Source organism: Manis javanica, chromosome 9 (genome assembly GCF_040802235.1).
Source record: "Manis javanica isolate MJ-LG chromosome 9, MJ_LKY, whole genome shotgun sequence".
Lineage (NCBI taxonomy): Eukaryota > Metazoa > Chordata > Mammalia > Pholidota > Manidae > Manis > Manis javanica.
In genome coordinates this window covers 51,680,191-51,698,305 of record NC_133164.1, presented here as the reverse complement: position 1 = coordinate 51,698,305, position 18,115 = coordinate 51,680,191, and the positions used below count along the sequence as shown (strand labels likewise).

At 36.2% G+C, this 18,115-nt stretch overlaps 1 protein-coding gene across 8 annotated transcripts in view; it reads left to right on the top strand.

Annotated features, from left to right (window-relative positions):
* Positions 1-18,115, top strand: part of VWA8 (von Willebrand factor A domain containing 8) — a 386,353-nt gene that overhangs the window by 84,130 nt on the left and 284,108 nt on the right. For all 8 annotated transcript variants that reach the window (XR_012121063.1, XR_012121064.1, XM_073212563.1 and 5 more), the window contains 3 exons: positions 9,050-9,181; positions 11,065-11,199; positions 11,300-11,377. Coding sequence is in view for 6 of the 8 variants with exons in the window: in XM_073212563.1 (XP_073068664.1) it covers positions 9,050-9,181; positions 11,065-11,199; positions 11,300-11,377 (345 nt within the window). In the remaining 2 variants the exon portion in view is untranslated. The remainder of the gene's footprint in view (positions 1-9,049; positions 9,182-11,064; positions 11,200-11,299; positions 11,378-18,115) is intronic.

Below are 18,115 nucleotides of genomic sequence, written 5' to 3'. Positions count from 1 at the left end.
GATTCAAGCTTCAGCTCAAGGACTGAAGTAAGAAAATGTTCAACAAATGATGTTGATATGTCAAAGTGACAGAGAAGCTGGCTTGAAGTGGCTCCCACTGGCCAAAATCTGGGACAATTTTAACATCAAAATAAGTAATGATAGTAATCAATCATAACTCCCTCAATGAAATAGGAACCCATAAATCCATATTGTTATAAATGAATGAATAAATACATGGGAGAGAAGAAAAAAACTCTTCCTTAGTGCAGAATGCCTACTAATAAATGCAGAAGAAACTGTGTGAATAGAAAAACCACTGTTTGGCAACCATTAGTGTAGTAGTTGATTTAGGCAGGGGTCATCAAAGGATAATAAAGCTGTGGGCGGAGGTTCTACTAGGAACAGGATATTGAGGTAATCCAAACGCGTTCCCCAACCCACTCCCCCAAAACTCGATTGACTAGAAAACAAGAAGATGGTATTTTCACAGTGAACAAGCTGACCAGGTGGGACAAGCAGACAGTGTGCGCCCCCCAGGTGCTGTGCCGAGAAGCGCCCAACAGCACCTCGGGAGTGCCCTCAAGAGGGATTCAGGGTGGGTTTGGTCATGAGGAAGCACTGCACAGACCTAGGTTGAGGGTCTTACAGAATAGAATGTCTGTTCTTTAGAAATGTCTGCGCAATTAAAGACAGAGAAAAACTGAGGAATTGTTTCAATTGAAAGAGACTGAAGAGCTATGGCAGCTAAACGCAAATGCTACATGTGTTCTTGTATTGGATTCTGGACTGGACAGGAGAAACTGACATAGTTGGCACAGCTGGTTAAATTTGAATAGGGTCTATGGATTGGATAGTAGTGTTCTGTTAAATTGATTCCCTGATTTCGAAGCTTATTGGGTGATTATGTTGGCCAAGAGTTCTTGTTTTCAGGAAATGTGACTGGAATGTTTAAGGGAGGATGGAATATCATGTCTGCAGTGACACTAGGTGTGTGTCAGTGGGGGCACAGGAGGGATGGAGCAGTATGCTGAAATGTTAATGAGAAAGCTGGATGATGGCAAAACAGAGGTGTTTCGTACATGTGTCCTCCAGCTTTCCTACACATGTGAAATTATTTCAAGATAAAAAATTTAAAAAACTGGATATCCACTATAACTCACTTCAAAATTTAAACAAGTTTTAAAGCAAATATGTACCATAACACTAAGTTAAAATTTATCTGCCTATAGCTTTAATTAACTTGAAAAACATTTTATATAAAACTATGGAAATTGCTATAGAGCTATCATTTATACTAATGAAGTTCTCATTTTTGTCATAAGTGATTTATAATACATGGAGCATGGTTTTCTTTTAAAATACACGTAGCATAATTTCCTCATTGCATAATTAATAGTAGTGTTTTCTAAAGGACCAATCATATTATATAGTATCTTTTAAGTATATATTTAAAAATGTTGACCCTTGGCACAGATTTATTAATTGACTCAATTCCTTTTATAAAAGACAGTTTTTGTTTTTCTTTTATGGTTTGGCTCAAGGTGCAAGGAGTTGGTAGAATGTGAACAATAAGTTGCTGTGCCCATATGTATAGGTCCCTCATTTTCTGGAGGTCAGGATCTGTCTGACAGCCTGAAGCATATGGAATAATATTTGTTTCTCAGTTATCCCAAAATTGGCACATAGTTCTTCAGAACGCAGAAGTTCTCTCTGCAGCTAGTAGTAATGAGAACTCCAAAGAGTGGAACAGTAGATTCTAGTTGTTTCAGTGGGATTTTTTTTTCACATATCAGCTAATCAAAGAAACAATATTTTCATTGATTGGCGATGTTAATAATAATAAAAATAAAATAAAACTAATAAAAATCTGTTTCTCATAGATGCTGAGAAGTGTAGCTAGGGACAGAATCTAAAAGAAAAACTTAAAGAAGCCAGGGGAAAATAATGGTCCATAAAGAGGCAAAGGAGTCAGGGAATTGCTATCAGTTCACTTTAAGTTTTATTCCAGGTACTACAGAGATACTAAAGCTCATCTTTGATGTGATCAACATCTGACTACCCTGGCACTGGTCATTGAAATAGAGCACCTAGTGTTTAAGACTGGCTGTGATTCCCAGTGAGCTCCTTCGATGCCCTCAGCACAATGCTCAGTGCATTGGAAACAAGGATGAATAGGCAGGAGGAAGAAAATGCCATGGGAAGTTCTGATAAGATGAAGCAACATAAAGTTTCTTGTGATTCAACTAAGAGAATATATTCAGTGTCCAGATAAGTCAATTATGAACAAAAGTCTGTTTTTACAAAGAAACTATTTTGATGTGTTTCTGGTTTCTAATTGCAAAACTAGTGACACAAGCTAGATAAAGTTATACAGAATACCTTTAAAGACTTGAGTATTCTAAAGAAAATAGCTATTGTTGCTTCATTTTTTGTTTGGCCTTTATTTTGACTTTTACAATTAAGGTGAACATAGAAAAATGATTAAAGGTTTATATTACAAACAAATTATTTCAAACTTGATTGGATTTTTTTAAAAGGAAAAATGGGAATGATATTTAGATAAGAGAAGTAAAAGTGTTTGTCCTTTCTTGCCTGAATTGTTTGAAGAGCTCACTGGGGGACACTACCTCTCTGTTTTACAGCTCCTCAGCAAATAGTTAAGTGGTGGTGGTGGTGGGGAGGGAGGGTTTAAATGTATTTTTCTGAACCAAATGAAGAACTTCCTTTTTATAAGATCATTATAAACTGGTACATATAAAGATGGAACAATCTGCTGATTGGTATAATTCTTTGTGATCTGTTCTGGGGCAGGCTATATAGCTTGTTTGTTATTCTATTTTCTTTAATGTTCATAGAGAAACAAAACTTTATATATGCTCAAAATTTTGAGTTAAGAGATTCAAATTAAGGAAATGTTGAATTTGGAAAAAATGTTGAAGTGAAGAATATAATAGCAATCCAAGAAGGTACATATATACATACAATAACTTTTCCTTGATAAATGGTAAATATTTTTTAATTAAAGTATCATTGATATATAATCTTACGAAGGTTTCACACGAAAACCTGATGGTTTCAACGTTCACCTATTGAGTCCTCCCCAACCCCCACACACCCCACTGCAGTCACTGTCCATCAACGTAAGATGCTATAGAGTCACTACTTATCTTCTCTGTGTTATACTCTCTTTGCTGTGATATCCGTACATTATGTGTGCTAATCATAATGCTCCTTAATCCCCTTCTCCCTCCCTCCCCACCCGTCCTCCCCAAAACCTTCCCTTTGGCAATCACTAGTCCCTTCTTGGAGTCTGTGAGTCTGCTGCTGTTTTGTTCCTTCAGTTTTTCTTTGTTGTTATACTCCACAGTGAGGGAAATCATTTGGTACTTGTTTTTCTCCACCTGGTTTATTTCACTGAGCATGGTACCCTTTAGCTCCATCCATGTTGCAAATGATAAATTTGTTTTTTTCTTATGGCTGAGTAATATTCCATTGTGCATATGTACCACCTCTTCTTTATCCATTCATATACTGATGGACACTTAGGTTGCTTCCATTTCTTGGCTATTGTAAATAGGAGAGCATATGTCTTTCTGAATCTGTAATCTTGTTTTCTTTGGGTAAATTCCTAGGAGTGGAATTCTTGGGTCAAATGGTATTTCTATTTTTAGTTTTTTGAGGAACTTCCATATTGCTTTCTATAATGGCTGAACTAATTTACTTTCCCACCAGCAGTGTAGGAGAGTTAAAAAAAAAAACCTGTTTTTAACCTAGATTGTCATAGAAATTAATGGATAGTTGCCATTTGAATTAGATAACAGTTAGGATTTGAAAATGTGGTCAGCTAAAATTCGGAACACTTTTTTTTAAACAAGCTATAAAAATGGCTAGCATGTCTTTCGTTCCCCAGATGGTGCCCATCATGTGATGTTCATACTGTAAAAACATGTTTCTTGAGTCATAAAATTACTTCTAGCTTTTAGTTAAGTATGTCTTAAAGAAAATCATCTCATTCTGATTCTGCAATACTTTAAAAATGGCATGCTTTGTTAAGTTATAGTAACAAGTACATCCAGGCTTCTAGTACCAAGTCTTGGCTCTTGTTCCTTCTTAGGTAGGACTCCCTCATAAAATGGTTAAATTAGTAAGTACTATTGGTGACTTAGAAAGGATGTCCCACCACTTATCCACTGATAATATAATATGAACTATAGTCTTTGCTGAGAAGCTTGGAAGGATCTTGCATTTAGTGTTTTCATTTCATTTCAACAAACACAAATTGAGCGCTCATTTGGCTAATGATAATGGGGTTACAGAAATCTGAGGATCAGAAATAGATACAATCTAATTTCTGCTCTTGAGGAACTTGTGATCTGGTTAGAGCATCAGACATGCAAATGAGTAACTATTTTGATGTAATGATTCTATAGTAGTATAGCATAATTATGGAGAGCTCCAATAAAAGTAATACTGGCCTGCATTAATGAGTGGAATAGCTACTGAATGGATATGAGAAATGTTTCAGAGGTAAGGTGATAAATCCTACTCACTGATAAAATACAGGATGCCCTTGTGGGGAGAAAGTGAGAGAAAGTGAGAAATCCAGAATGTCCATGAATCCTAGCTTGGAAAACTGAGTAGGTGGAGACACCACTAATTAACATTGGGATTGAGGGATAAGTAGTTAAATACAAGAGGGTGTTTTTGAATTTGAGTTTCCCAAGTGGATTTGTCTAGCCAGCTTAAAAATATGGATTGGATCTGGATCTGGAGCTATTTTGGTATTAAAGATAAATTCTTGGGAGTCACTAATATTTGGGTATTATCTAAATTTAGGGCAATGGATGAAAGAACCCAGGAGGAGCATATGTAGAAAAAACACTGCCTGGAGACTGAAGCCTTGGAAGCACCAGTATTCAAGTAGACAAAGAACCTTCAAAGTGGGCCGAGGAAGAGCAGTGAGAGAGAACAGCAGAGAGTTAAGGACTTTTGAGAAAGACTGTTTTCAAAGGAAAGGAATAGCAAGTTTCAAATGCTGCATAGATGTCCACTGAATGAAGACTTTGAGATTCATTCCATCTATTCTTCCATCCAATCTATTGGCCAGGCACAGTTGTATTTTGAAGATACAGCAGTAAGCAAAATGGGCAAAAGTCTCTGGCTTCATAGAGCTGATTTTTTGGTGAAGGGCAAAAATCAATCAATAAAGTAAGTAAGCCAGTGAGTAAAGTTTGGAGTATGTCAGCTGAGTAATGATGCCTTTACTGAGAAGATGGCATTTGAATAAAGATATGAAGGAGGAAGGGAGATGCTGTGGGAGGCATTAACTGCCGGAAAAGCCCTGAAGCAGGAGCACGCCTGGGGAATCCTAGGAGCAGCAAAGGCCAGTGTGAAGAGTCACCGTGAAGGAGAGGTGATGAGGAGATGAGGTCAGAAAGCAAAGGAGGTCAGATCCTGTAGGGCATCAGAGGCCATTGAAGGGACTTCTGCTTTCAGTCTGAATGAAATGGAATGTCATTAGAAGGTTTTGAGCAGAGAAATGTCTTATGTGATTGGACATTCTATTTTATTTTTTATTAAGGTATCATTGATATACACTCTTATGAAGGTTTCACAAGGAAAACAATGGGTTAGCATATTCACCTTATTATTGAGTCCCCCCGATACCCCATTGAAGTCACTGTCCATCAGTGTAGTAAGATGCCACAGAGTCCCTACTTGTCTTCCCTTTGCTACACTGTATGACTGAACATTTTAACACGCTCACTCTGGATGCTGAGTAGTAAGTTGACTGTGGAGAGGAAAGCTGAAAGCAGGGAAAAATCAGTTAGTAGGTTGTGCTAGTAATCTAGTTGAGAGATCATGGTAGCTTTGACCAGCTGTAAAGCTTGGTAAGAAGTGGTTGGGTTTGGGTTATATTTTGAAGGTAGAATCAGTATGATTCTGCTGAAGGATTCAAAGTAGGGTTGAGATAAAGCGTCAAGAATGATTTCAAGCTTTTTGGACTGCACACCTGGAATGATGAAGTTAGAGAGAGAGAACATGGGAGGAAGATCAAGACCTGAGTGTTGCCCATGTTTAGTTTAAAATGCCTGTTAGTGATCCATATGGATATGTCAAGGGGGCAGTTGCATTGCAAATAAGGAGTTTAGGAGAGGAGTCTGAACTGCAGAGAGGAAATTGGGACTCATGAACATATAGATGGTTTATCGTCTGAAACTGGATGAGATTATTTAAAAAGTGAATGTAGAAAGAAAATATAAAAGATCCACTCCAGAAGTACCCTAATGTGTATTGGTCAGGAAGATGAAGAAGAACCTGTAGAAGAAACTGAGAAAGAGGGGACATAAATAAATAAAATTTGAATAAAAGAAAAACTGATTTATTTAGTTTGGCAAATTGGATATTATTGGTGGATTTACCAGGAGCAGTGCCAGTAGAGTGGTGGGAATGTAAACCCCAAATCAGTGGGCCAAATAGTAAATTGGAGATGAGGAACTGAAAGATGATATAAAATCAACAGATGGCTTTTTGTTTGTTTCTTGGAATAGGAGAGCAAAATCTCTATAGGAAGAAAGGATGAAGTCTGTAGAGTACATTAAAAAATATTTCTGGAAATATGGTCTGGGAGGGGCAGGAAAGGATGTTTCTAGAGCACCATTTTGCCTAGATTTGGAATGATCGAAGAACATATTTTCTACCCAGCAACTGGAATGATTGAGTTCCCATTAACTTGAGACAGAAAGTAGACTTCTAGTGGCTTTCCATCCACTCATAATTAAAGCAGAAGTCCTTTCTATTGAAATAGTGGAAAAAGAAGTAAAATTGATAAGCATATTGATGATTTTAAGAATGAAGGAACAAGAATTTCATTTACTTGTTTATTTAACAAACATTTATTGACCACTGACTGTGTCTCATGTGTGATTCTAGGTTTTGGAGATTTGGAGTGAATCAAATAAAGTCAATTTAATATTGCTGTAATGTGAAAATTCTAGTGAAAAATGAAGGATTGATTGTTGATGGAGGAGGCAGCTAGATTAACTGCTGAGACAGGGATGAATGGGCTCAGATTGACTTCAGAGGAGTATAGTAATGGTCTGTATTAGTTGCTGATGATCTTTGGGAAAAGAGCCAAGCAGAGACTGGAGGCTACAAATTTGTTCAGTAACCAGCCAACATGGTATGGGGAATTTCTCTTTTTGTGCTGAACAGACTAGAAAGAAGTATGAAGAAAAATGAAAAGCTCTATGGGATGGAATTAGGAATTGTGAGGATGAGTATGTAGTCCTTGCAGACCAACATCCATGTGATTTACGTTTCCTTTTACTATACATCACAATTCCAGAAATGTAATACCAAAGGAAGTGTATCAAAAAATATGTTAGTACTGTTAGTTGAAATTTAAAAATTCATAGGAAATGCTCATTAATATAAAATGGTAAGGAAAATAAAATAATTATTTTTTACTTGCTGATAACATCTAGCCTGTAAGAATCATGTTATCTGTTTTACTCCTCAATTACCTTTTTGCTTAACAGTCTTATAGATTTCCTGTGCCAACAAATGGTAATTCTCCTTGTAACATGAGTTCTTTTACTATTGTAGTGTATTCTAGCCTACTATTTTTACTCTACTGAAATATTTTAGTTTGAATTACTTATAATGATATAACCAGTATAGCATGTGGTTCAAGGCATTAGTGTTCATTATTGGAGTATAAGTGCTTTGACATCAATCCTATATCAACCAACATTATAGCTGAGGTAAAAACATACCTTTAAGCCCATATACTTGTTTTCTTGGTTCTAATTTAATGGCTCTAGCTCCTAAATTCTAACGAATTTAATTACTTGCTTAAGGTCTTTTCCTTTCTTACTCCTTTGACAAAATACAGTGTAGTATTTTTTTTTACATGAAATTCAAATGTCAGTAGTTGTTGTTTGTCTACCACATGAATGCAATTCCTACCAAATTGCATAATACCATAGGAATCTGCATATATAAAATGTGTAAAGTATAAAACTTATTTTTTTACAGTAGCACAAATAAACAGTTTTCTTAGATTTGGGGATAGGAATAAGTGATTGTCTCACATACTTATGACACAGAAATTAAGTCTTAAGCTGTACTTTTATGTTTACAATGCTGAAGTGGAAGATAATTTTCTTCCCAAAAATCTGTTTTCTGGAGTTGTATCATTCTGTTGAATGAGCAGTGATCTGTTCACTGAGGTTCAACTCTTTCACTATACTGGTAGTGTTCTGCTTTGGTAGGATTTTAGGGGTAATTAAACAGGAATTTCTGCCAATTTAATACTGAAAATGAATTAAGTTTTTCATATTGAACATGCTACTATTAGTAGAGAATTGGATTTAATTAATTTTCAATTAGTAATCCCATTTTTCACATATTTGTGTTCTCTGTATTATATAACTAGCTGATATGACAGCTATAACCAAGTGTTAGAATATTGATAATTGGCCCACAGGGGATAGAATCCATGGTCTTGGCCTTTAAAATCCTGTCTAACCAATACTGAGAACCTACACTATAGAAGACACTGCATCAGATACTGTGGAAGATTGATTGTTATAATTATTGCAATCAATTAAGCTAACTACACAATCAGACAGCAGAATGGTGTCCAGGAAGTTCTGGTTTCATGAATTTCAAGCAACATATTAACTTTAGTTGACTTAACAAATCAACTGATAATAGGCCTTGCTTTACTTTAACATGTTTTCAAGAGTCTCATGGTCTCTTTCTGGGAAAGTGGAATATTTGATCATCAAGAAATGTAGGCTGCAGACTTCTAAAAGTCAGGAATTTAGTGATTCCATTTCCTGTCACTTATTAAATTTTAGGGACTATTTTCACATCATCTTCAGAAACTGGCTTAAGTAGAATGGTATTTGTAAAAATAGGAAAAAAATTCTCATTAATTTTTTTCCCTCTACCTTTATAATATAGACAGAGTTTCAGTTCTGATTAAGATGGAATATTCCAGATATCCAACATTAATATTAAAATGAAAAGTAAGTTGTATCATTTTGTAATTTTACAGCGCTTTGAACTGCAAGATTCAAGAAGCTCTGTTCTTCCTAAAGAGATTAAAAGAGTGGAGCGGGTGACTGAGCACCACGTCTCCCGAGCTTCTGTGATAGTCCGTACTGCAGAAAAAGAGATAACCATTAAGGTAATGAGTCAAGGTTTATGCTTTCTGAGACGTGCCTTCTTCTGTCCATTCTGACCTGCACTGGGTTTATGATCCCCTTGTAATTTTTGACTCCATAGTGTTATGCCTATATATCTGTATCTGTATTTATCTGTGTATCCTTATATGTTTGTAAACTGGAAAAGTTCAGGAGAAACAGGGATAGCTTTTTATCAAAAATCAAAGTTGACATCTGGGAAAATCAAATCAAATCAAGTGTTGAATAAAGCATTTTGTATTCTGAGTCCTTGACAAGAAATAGTGTTTTCAAACATATTTTAGCTGCCAGGGAACACTTTTTTCAGATAAAAATCTTTCTTAGCTACATGAAACAGTTAGAAGAAGAAGTATTCTAACTGAGCAGTTCTTTGATGAGGGGAATGATATCTGGTCATAGAACTCTATCTGCTCACTCTATCTCCTTTTCTTTTAACTGTTTCTTTGAGGGCACTAAGAATCCCAACAAGTGATGGGATTCAAAAGTGAATATAGGAAAGAAAAATGCTTGCCTTCTTACATTGTGACAGAGAAAATTTTAATTATAGGCTTTTTTGTGTGTTTTGATGATATTACTAATACTTACTAATGTTACTGTATTTATTCATTCATTTAACTTAGTACTGATTATGGCTACTATGAGCCGGGCTCTGTATTAAAATTTTCTAGAACCTTCTCTGTAACAGTCACTGTATTTGTCTCTTTGCATATATTATGCTATTAAATCCCCCAATAGTCTTGGAGAGTAAGTTTAATTATCTCCATTTTATAGATTAGAAAACTGAGAGGTAAAGCGAATAACTGATTCACCCATGGTAACAGTTAGGAACTTCTAGACAGAATGACTTTCCACTACTCTCTCTGTCCTTCAGATAAATGAGCTAGCTCACTAAGCTAATGGTCTGGGATAAAGGCAGAAAAGTAAGGACTCCATTGGAATAGCTATGAGGATATAAAGAAGGATGCTGTACCAGGAGTCAGGAGGAGTAGAGAATATTTCAGAGAGGAGGTGGGATGTGAGCTAAGCCTCGAAGTGTAACAGGTTTCCCGTGGCCCAGGACTGGAAAGGTGATAGACATTTCAGGCCGTTTAAACAGTATGTCCAGAGGCATGAGCTGTGAGCAACCTTTCATTATTTGCTTCCCTTTGGTAATGGCTTTCTGACTTCTTTGCCTCTAGTCTTTTCCAGCTAGGCTTCTATGCTCCCAGCAGGATGATCTTTCTTAAATGCAAGTCTGATCTTGTCACTTACAAACTTACAGCCCTTTAGAGCTCTTGTTATGTGCAGTATGGCCAAGTCCAGAGTCCTCAGCAGAGCACAGAAATCTCTCCTGATAGGGTCCCCAAAAGCCTGATAAGGAGGTGGTAGGAAAGAAAGAAGTAGATGTGAAGGATGGGAGGAGAGATTTTAAGGGAAGATGCTTCTGAATGGTGAACTAAAGTAAGAGTGGAAAAGGGTTTGTGGACATAAATTTCAGAACTTGGGAGGCGTTGGTGACTGTAATTTACAGAGTCCCAGGGGGCTGATTTTAAATTCTGTACTTAGCACTGGAATTTGGACAAAACCTTCATTCTCATATAGTGACATTGTTACTATAAGTTATAAATCGCATGAAAATGACATGATTTCTTATGAAAATGGTTGACAACATGGGGTTTTAATTTTAGACACTGATATGGAGGTTTGATGATAATGATCATCGGATCGATGGATGAGAAAAGAGTTGCTGCTCTTACTGAAATATTAAAAACAGAATTGAACTGAGCAAGGAATTATAAAGGGCTTTTAAATGGCAGTTAGGTGCTTTTATTTATTAATGTTTTGAGAAAAAAGTATGTTTATTTTATTTACCTCTCTTTATTTATAGGTGCCAGCTGGGACCAGGCCATTAAGTCAACCTTGTTCATCAGACCATTTCATACAAACTTTAAGCCATAAACAACTACTGGCTGAGATGATGCAGTCTCACATGGTTAAGGACATATGTTTAATTGGAGGAAAAGTAAGAATGGCAGCTTCACTGCGAGTTTCTGTTTCCTGACTTATCTCTTGTTGATTTGGTTGTTTTGACTTATCCCTTGAACAACTGTTTTCTTTCATAGGGTTGTGGAAAAACAGTCATCACTAAGAACTTTGCAGATACCTTAGGATATAGCATAGAACCTATCATGCTCTATCAGGTATGATGTTCATTTTTAGCACTTGGACTATAAACATATACATTTGGACCATCAGTAGAATTTGTGGATATTCTTCCTTAAATTATGACTGGTTAATTTTGATGTAGATAAATAACTGAAGTAGCAAACAAATTGGAGAGCAGTTATAATTATTTAGAACTTTTGAAAGCAAGTTATAGGATATCTGATAAAAGCTGAAAATAATTTATACCTCATAAGTTTTTCCAGACAGTACTGTTTCTATAGCAGGTTTCTGTAGTCAGTTTATGGTGATTCTTACAAAAGAGTGATAAATTATCCTAAGGTAATATGCTTGAGCTGTGAAAATTAGGCTCTGCTGCTGCTGCTATCCACTAAAAGAAGAACAAAACCAAGAGAGCAGGTATGTATCCATAATTTCAAATACACTGCAGCTGCCCTGGAAAACTAATCAAAGTGTACTGCCATTGAGAATGCCACCTTTATATGTTATGTTTGCATGTAAAAGAATTCTTTTAAAACACTGATATTTTCTTATATGTTTTTGGAGAATAACAATTAGCTCGCAAAAATATAGTTTTATTTTATTTATTTATTTATTTTACTTTCATGTTCAGTTTCTTGATTGATGGGTAAACAAAGATAGGAAGATGCTACATTAAAGTTGATGGCAGGCCATTCTATTTCCTGATACTCTTCTAGTATATGAAGTCAGTCTCTTCTAGTTTCTGCCATAGACTAAGGTCATTTAGTCCTATCTTATTAATCCTCTATCTGAAAAACATGGCTAATAATTGAAAGGCACATACAAATATTTTGCCCATCCTCTGTCTACCTTGTAGATGTCCTGCTAGTATTGGGAATACTGGCATAGAAATAAGCAAATTAATCACACATTCTGAGCATACCTTTTCCAATTTTGCTTGTCTGCTCATTAATCTTTAGAGGAATGTCTAGGAGAAAAGTGGTTTATGGAAGTATAGACTTGAGAAAAGGATAGAGGAATACAATAATGGTAACATGTCTTACAGGTGAGTTTGTTTCCTTCTCCATATGGCTTCTTTCTATGATCAAAGTGTACATTAGGCACTGTAGTGATGTATGCACATATTGTAAACTATTAATTGGTTTTCATGATAGAAACCAAGCTTCTGAAATAAAATATAAGACTTTTTGCTCACACTTTCATATTATTAGTAGAACATGTCTTTCTGGGACAGAGCAACTAATTTAGTACAATTAAATAATGGGTTTGGGTTTTATAATATTATAGTCTATATTAGTGAAAAATTTCCAGAGGTTTGAACTGACAGAGAATTTAGTGGAATGAATAACCCAACATCTGTTTTCCTAGAAGATGTGGAGATTTCCCTATTAATTATAAAGCTACACTTAATCTTTGGGTTTTGCCTTATTTTTAGACTTGACTATTTTTAAAACTGCATTTTATATGAAGAAAAAGAAAAACAGCCTTAACACAAATTTGTGGCAGTACATAAAATAAGTTTTATAATAGGTTATAAAAATCAAATCATTTAATACAAGTGTTAGGCCAGATTCTTTTAACTGGATATTCTTTTTTCAGTGTTTAAGCGAGTGATTTCCTATTGAAGAACTAGAAGTTACTATTCTTTTCCCACACAGCCAGATAAGTGCATATTTCCAGATTTCTTTCCATACTATCATAAACAGCATCAGATCTGAAATCTCTTTCTTTGTATAAGTACTAGTGGGTTTAAAAGCCAAGTCAACACCAATAAAAACTTTAAGATCAAATACATTTATGGGACTTTTAATAAAAAAAATCATTGTCTAAAACATGTTGAAATCTTAGAGTCATTTTTTACTTTTTAGCTAAGCTTTTTTTTCCTATAGCTAAACCCATACCAAATCTTTTTTCCATCTTAAAACTAATTTACAATCCCTACTTCTTTCTGTTTAATCCAAATACAATGGACATATCCTTGGTTTTATTCTTTCCTTTGTTTTCACTGCTCTATGTCTTGGTTTTATTTACTTGCTTCTTGTCTTTGCCCTGACTTTGCCCTTTTCTCTCAGTGAAGGTCGCAAGATATCTGCATTTATTTAAGTGGTGTGTGTTCAGCCTTGAAGGCTGACTTTCTACATGATTCTGTAGTTCATCTGGTTTTCTTGATTTCTAATTTTGCTTCAATCTGTTGTCCTTTCTTAGTATTTTTCTTTTCCCACATAGAATAATCTGCATAAAGCTATCTGAGAATCTACTTAACTCCTTCAAATTAATTTTATTATAAAATTTAATTTCAAAGAACATTACAGGTCTTCATCATATAAGAGTTTTAAGACCTAGGATTAAAGATGGCGGCATGAGAGGTGAGACAGAGACTTCCTCCTAAAACTGCATATAATACAAAAATATAATTAATACAACTAATCCTGAAACAGCAACAGGAAAGAGGACTGCGCCAGACTGTATACACCTGGAGAAAAGAGCAGATCTCACAGAACAGGGTAACATACCAAAGCCGTAGCCCAGCGGGACTCAAGCCCTTCTCCCACCCCAGCTCACTGGCTGGAGGAAGAGAAACAGCAGAGAGGGAGTGGAGGCCTGGGACTGCTGAATACCTAACTCTGACAATCTGCTCCAGAGCACAAACCTACATTTCATGGTGCTTACATGATACTCTCATGATTAAGGAATTGGAAAGCCAAGACAGGGAGAATTCCTGGAGAGACTGAGAATCCAGCCACTTGTGGAAAGCAGGGATCCATATCCAGCTTCTCTGGGACAAAAGAAAGGTGGGCAGTCTGAGAGACTTCCTAACAAGGAAGCCCTTAGCAAGAGGGTTGCTAAAGGGGCAAGGATTACAAGAGCTTACTGCTCAGGAGAAAGGATAGGTAGACAAAATTGTCTGGGTGCACTCTGCCCAGCAGGTTGGAAGCTTTCACAGTCTTCAGGTGCTCCAGCTCCCTGGCTGGCTACACAGTTCGAAGGACCCCCTCCGTGATAGGCAGCCTACTGTGCCTTTCTCCCGGCCAGCCCCAACTGGCATGCAAACTGGCAAACCCTACTCTGGCATTAGGCCAGCAAGAGGGAAGATCTGTCTACAGCAACTACAAATGCAAAGCATAAAGGCCTATACCTGTGTGCTTGGCCCTCTGGTTCAGGCAGTGGAGACACACATAGCAGCCGGGAAGCAGGAAACAGCACTTTCCTCCCCCTAGGCACCAATACCACTGCCCTATGACCTCTGACATTGCTTCAGGGGTTTAGCAACTCCAGAGAATAGATCTCTGGACACTAGAGGGCACCATATACAAATATGAAATGCCAAAGGAACCTGGTTCAGAGTGAAATTAATATAACTCCTGAGAAAGATTACGTGGACCTCATTACTCTTCCTGAAAGGGAGTTCAAAATAAAAATCATTAACATGTTAATGGAGGTACGGAAAGATATTCAAGAAGTCAGGAATGACTTCCGGTCGGAGACCCAATCGTTGAAGAGTGCAATGGAGGGTATGAAAAGCAGATTGGATATGGGGAAGAGATGTTAAATGAAATAGAAACTAGAGAAGAGGAATACAAAGAAGCTGAAGCACAGAGAGAAAAAAGGATCTCTAAGATTGAAAGAATATTGAGAGAACTGTGTGACCAATCCAAACGGAACAATATTCGCATTTTAGGGGTACCAGAAGAAGAAGAGAGAGAAAAAGTGATAGAAAGTGTCTTTGAGAAGGTAATTGCTGAAAACTTCCCCAATCTGGGGAAGGAGATAGTCTCTCAGGCCATGGAGGTACAGAGATCTCCCAACACAAGGGATGCAAGAAAGACAACACCAAGACATATAGTAATTAAAATGGCAAAGATCAAGGATGAGGACAGACTATTAAAAGCAGCCAGAGAGAGAAATAAGATCATATACAAAGGAAAGCCCATCAGGCCATCATCAGACTTCTCAGCAGAAACCTTACAGGCCAGAAGGGAGTGACACAATGTATTTAATGCAATGAAGCAGAAGGGCCTGGAACCAAGATTAGTTTAACCTGCAAGATTATCATTTAAATTTGAAAGAGGGATTAAAAAATTTCCAGATAAGCAAAAGCTGAGAAAATTTACCTCCACAAACCATCTCCACAGTCTATTTTGGAGGGACTGCTATAGATGGAAGTGTTCCTAAGGTTTAATAGCTGTCACCAGAGGTAATAAAACCACAGTAAAGAAAGCAGAACAGCTAATTACTAAGCAAATGCAAAATTAAATTAACTATCCCCAAAGTCAATCAAGGGATAGACAAAGAGTACAGAATATGATACCTAATATAGAAAGAATGGAGGAAGAAGAAAAAGGAGGAGAAAAAGAAAAGAATCTTTACATTGTGTTTGTAATAGCATATTACATAGCATAAATGAGTTAAGTTAAACTCTTAGATAGGAAGGAAGTTAACCTTGAACCTTTGGTAACCATAAATCTAAAGTCTGCAATGGCAATAAGTACATACCTATCAATAATCTCCCTAAATGTAAATGAACTGAATTCACCAATCAAAAGACATAGAGTCACTGAATGGACAAAAAATCAAGACCCATTTATATGCTGCCTACAACATACTCACTTTAAACCCAAAGGCATACACAGACTAAAAGTGAAGGGATGGAAAAAGATATTTCATGGAAGAAATAGAGAGAAAAGAGCAGGAGTTACAGTACTTGTCTCAGACAAAATAGACTTCAAAACAAAGAAAGTCACAAGAGACAAAGAAGGATATTACATAATGATAAAGGGGTCAATCCAACAAGAAGATATAACTATTATAAATATCTATGCTCCCAACACAGGAGCACCTACATATGTGAAACAAATACTAACTGAATTAAAAGAGGAAATAGAATGCAATGCATTCGTTCTAGGAGACTTCAACACACCATTCACTCTGAATGACAGATCAACCAGACAGAAAATAAGTAAGGACACAGAGGCACTGAACAACACATTAGAATAGATAGACCTAAGAGACATCTACAGAACTGTACATTCAAAAGCAGCAGAATACACATTCTTCTCAAGTGCACATGGAACATTTTCAAGAATAGATCATATACTAGGCCACAAAAAGAGCCTCAATAAACTCAAGAAGATTGAAATTGTACCAACCAGTTTTTCAGACCACAAAGGTATAAAACTAGAAATAAATTACACAAAGAAAATGAAAAATCCCACAAACATATGGAGGCTTCACAACATGCTCCTAAATAAACAATGGACCAATGACCAAATAAAAACAGAGATCAAGCAATATCTGGAGACAAATGACAATAATAATTCAACACCATTGAAATCTGTGAGATGCAGCCAAGGCTGTGCTAAGAGGAAAGTATATTGCAATACAGGCCTACCTCAGGAACAAAGAATAATAGCATATAAGCAGTCTAAACTCACAATTAGTGAAACTAGAAAAAGAAGAACAAATGAGACCCAAAGTCAGTAGAAGGAAGGACATGATAAAGATTACAGCATAAATTAATAAAATCGAGAAGAATAAAACAATAGAAAGAATCAATGAAACCAAGAGCTCGTTCTTCGAGAAAATAAACAAAATAGATAAACCTCTAGCCAGATTTGTCAAGAAAAAAACAGAGTCTACACACATAAACAATCAGAAATGAGAAAGGAAAAATCACTACAGACACCACAGTAATACAAAGAATTATTGGAGAATACTATGAAAAATTATATGCTAACAAACTGGATAACCTAGAAAAAATGGAGAACTTTCTAGAAAAATACAACCTTTCAAGTCTGACCAGTGAAGAAACAGAAAATCTGAACAGACCAATTAGCAGCAAGGAAATCAAACTAGTAATGAAAAAACTACCTAAGAACAAAACCCTGGACCAGATGGCTTCACTGCTGAATTTTATCAAACATTTAGTGAAGACCTAATACCCATCCTCCTTAAAGTTTTCCAAATAATAGAAGAAGAGGGAATACTTCCAAACTCATTCTATAAGGCCAGCATCACTCTAATATCAAAACCAGGCAAAGACACCACAAAAAACAAAATTACACACCAATATCCCTGCAAAAATACTCAACAAAATATTTGGAAACTAAATTCAGAAATACATCAAAAAGATCATCCATCATGATCAAGTAGGATTAATTCCAGGGATGCAAGGATGGTACAGCATTCGAATATCCATCAACATCATCCACCACATCAACAAAAAGGACAAAATCACATGATCATCTCCATAGATGCTGAAAAGCATTTGACAAAATTCAACATCCATTCATGACAAAAACTCTCAACAAAATGGGTATAGAGGGCAAGTACCTCAACATAATAAAGGCCATATAGGACAAACCCACAGCCAACATTATACTTAATAGCGAGAAGCTGAAAACTTTTCCTTTAAGATTGGGAACAAGACAAGGATGCCCACTCTCCCTACTTCTATTCAACTTAGTACTGGAGGTCCTAGCCATGGCAATCAGACAACACAAAGAAATAAAAGGTATCCAGATTGGCAAGGAAGAAGTTAAACTGTCCCTGTTTGCAGATGACATGATATTGTACATAAAAATCCCTAAAGAATCTACTCTAAAACTGCTAGATCTAATATCTGAATTCAGCAAAGTTACAGGATACAAAATTAATACACAAAAATCTGTGTCATTCCTATACACTAACAATGAACTAGCAGAGAGAGAAATGAGGAAAACAATTCCATTCACAATGGCATCAAAAAGAATAAAATACCTAGGAATAAACCTAAG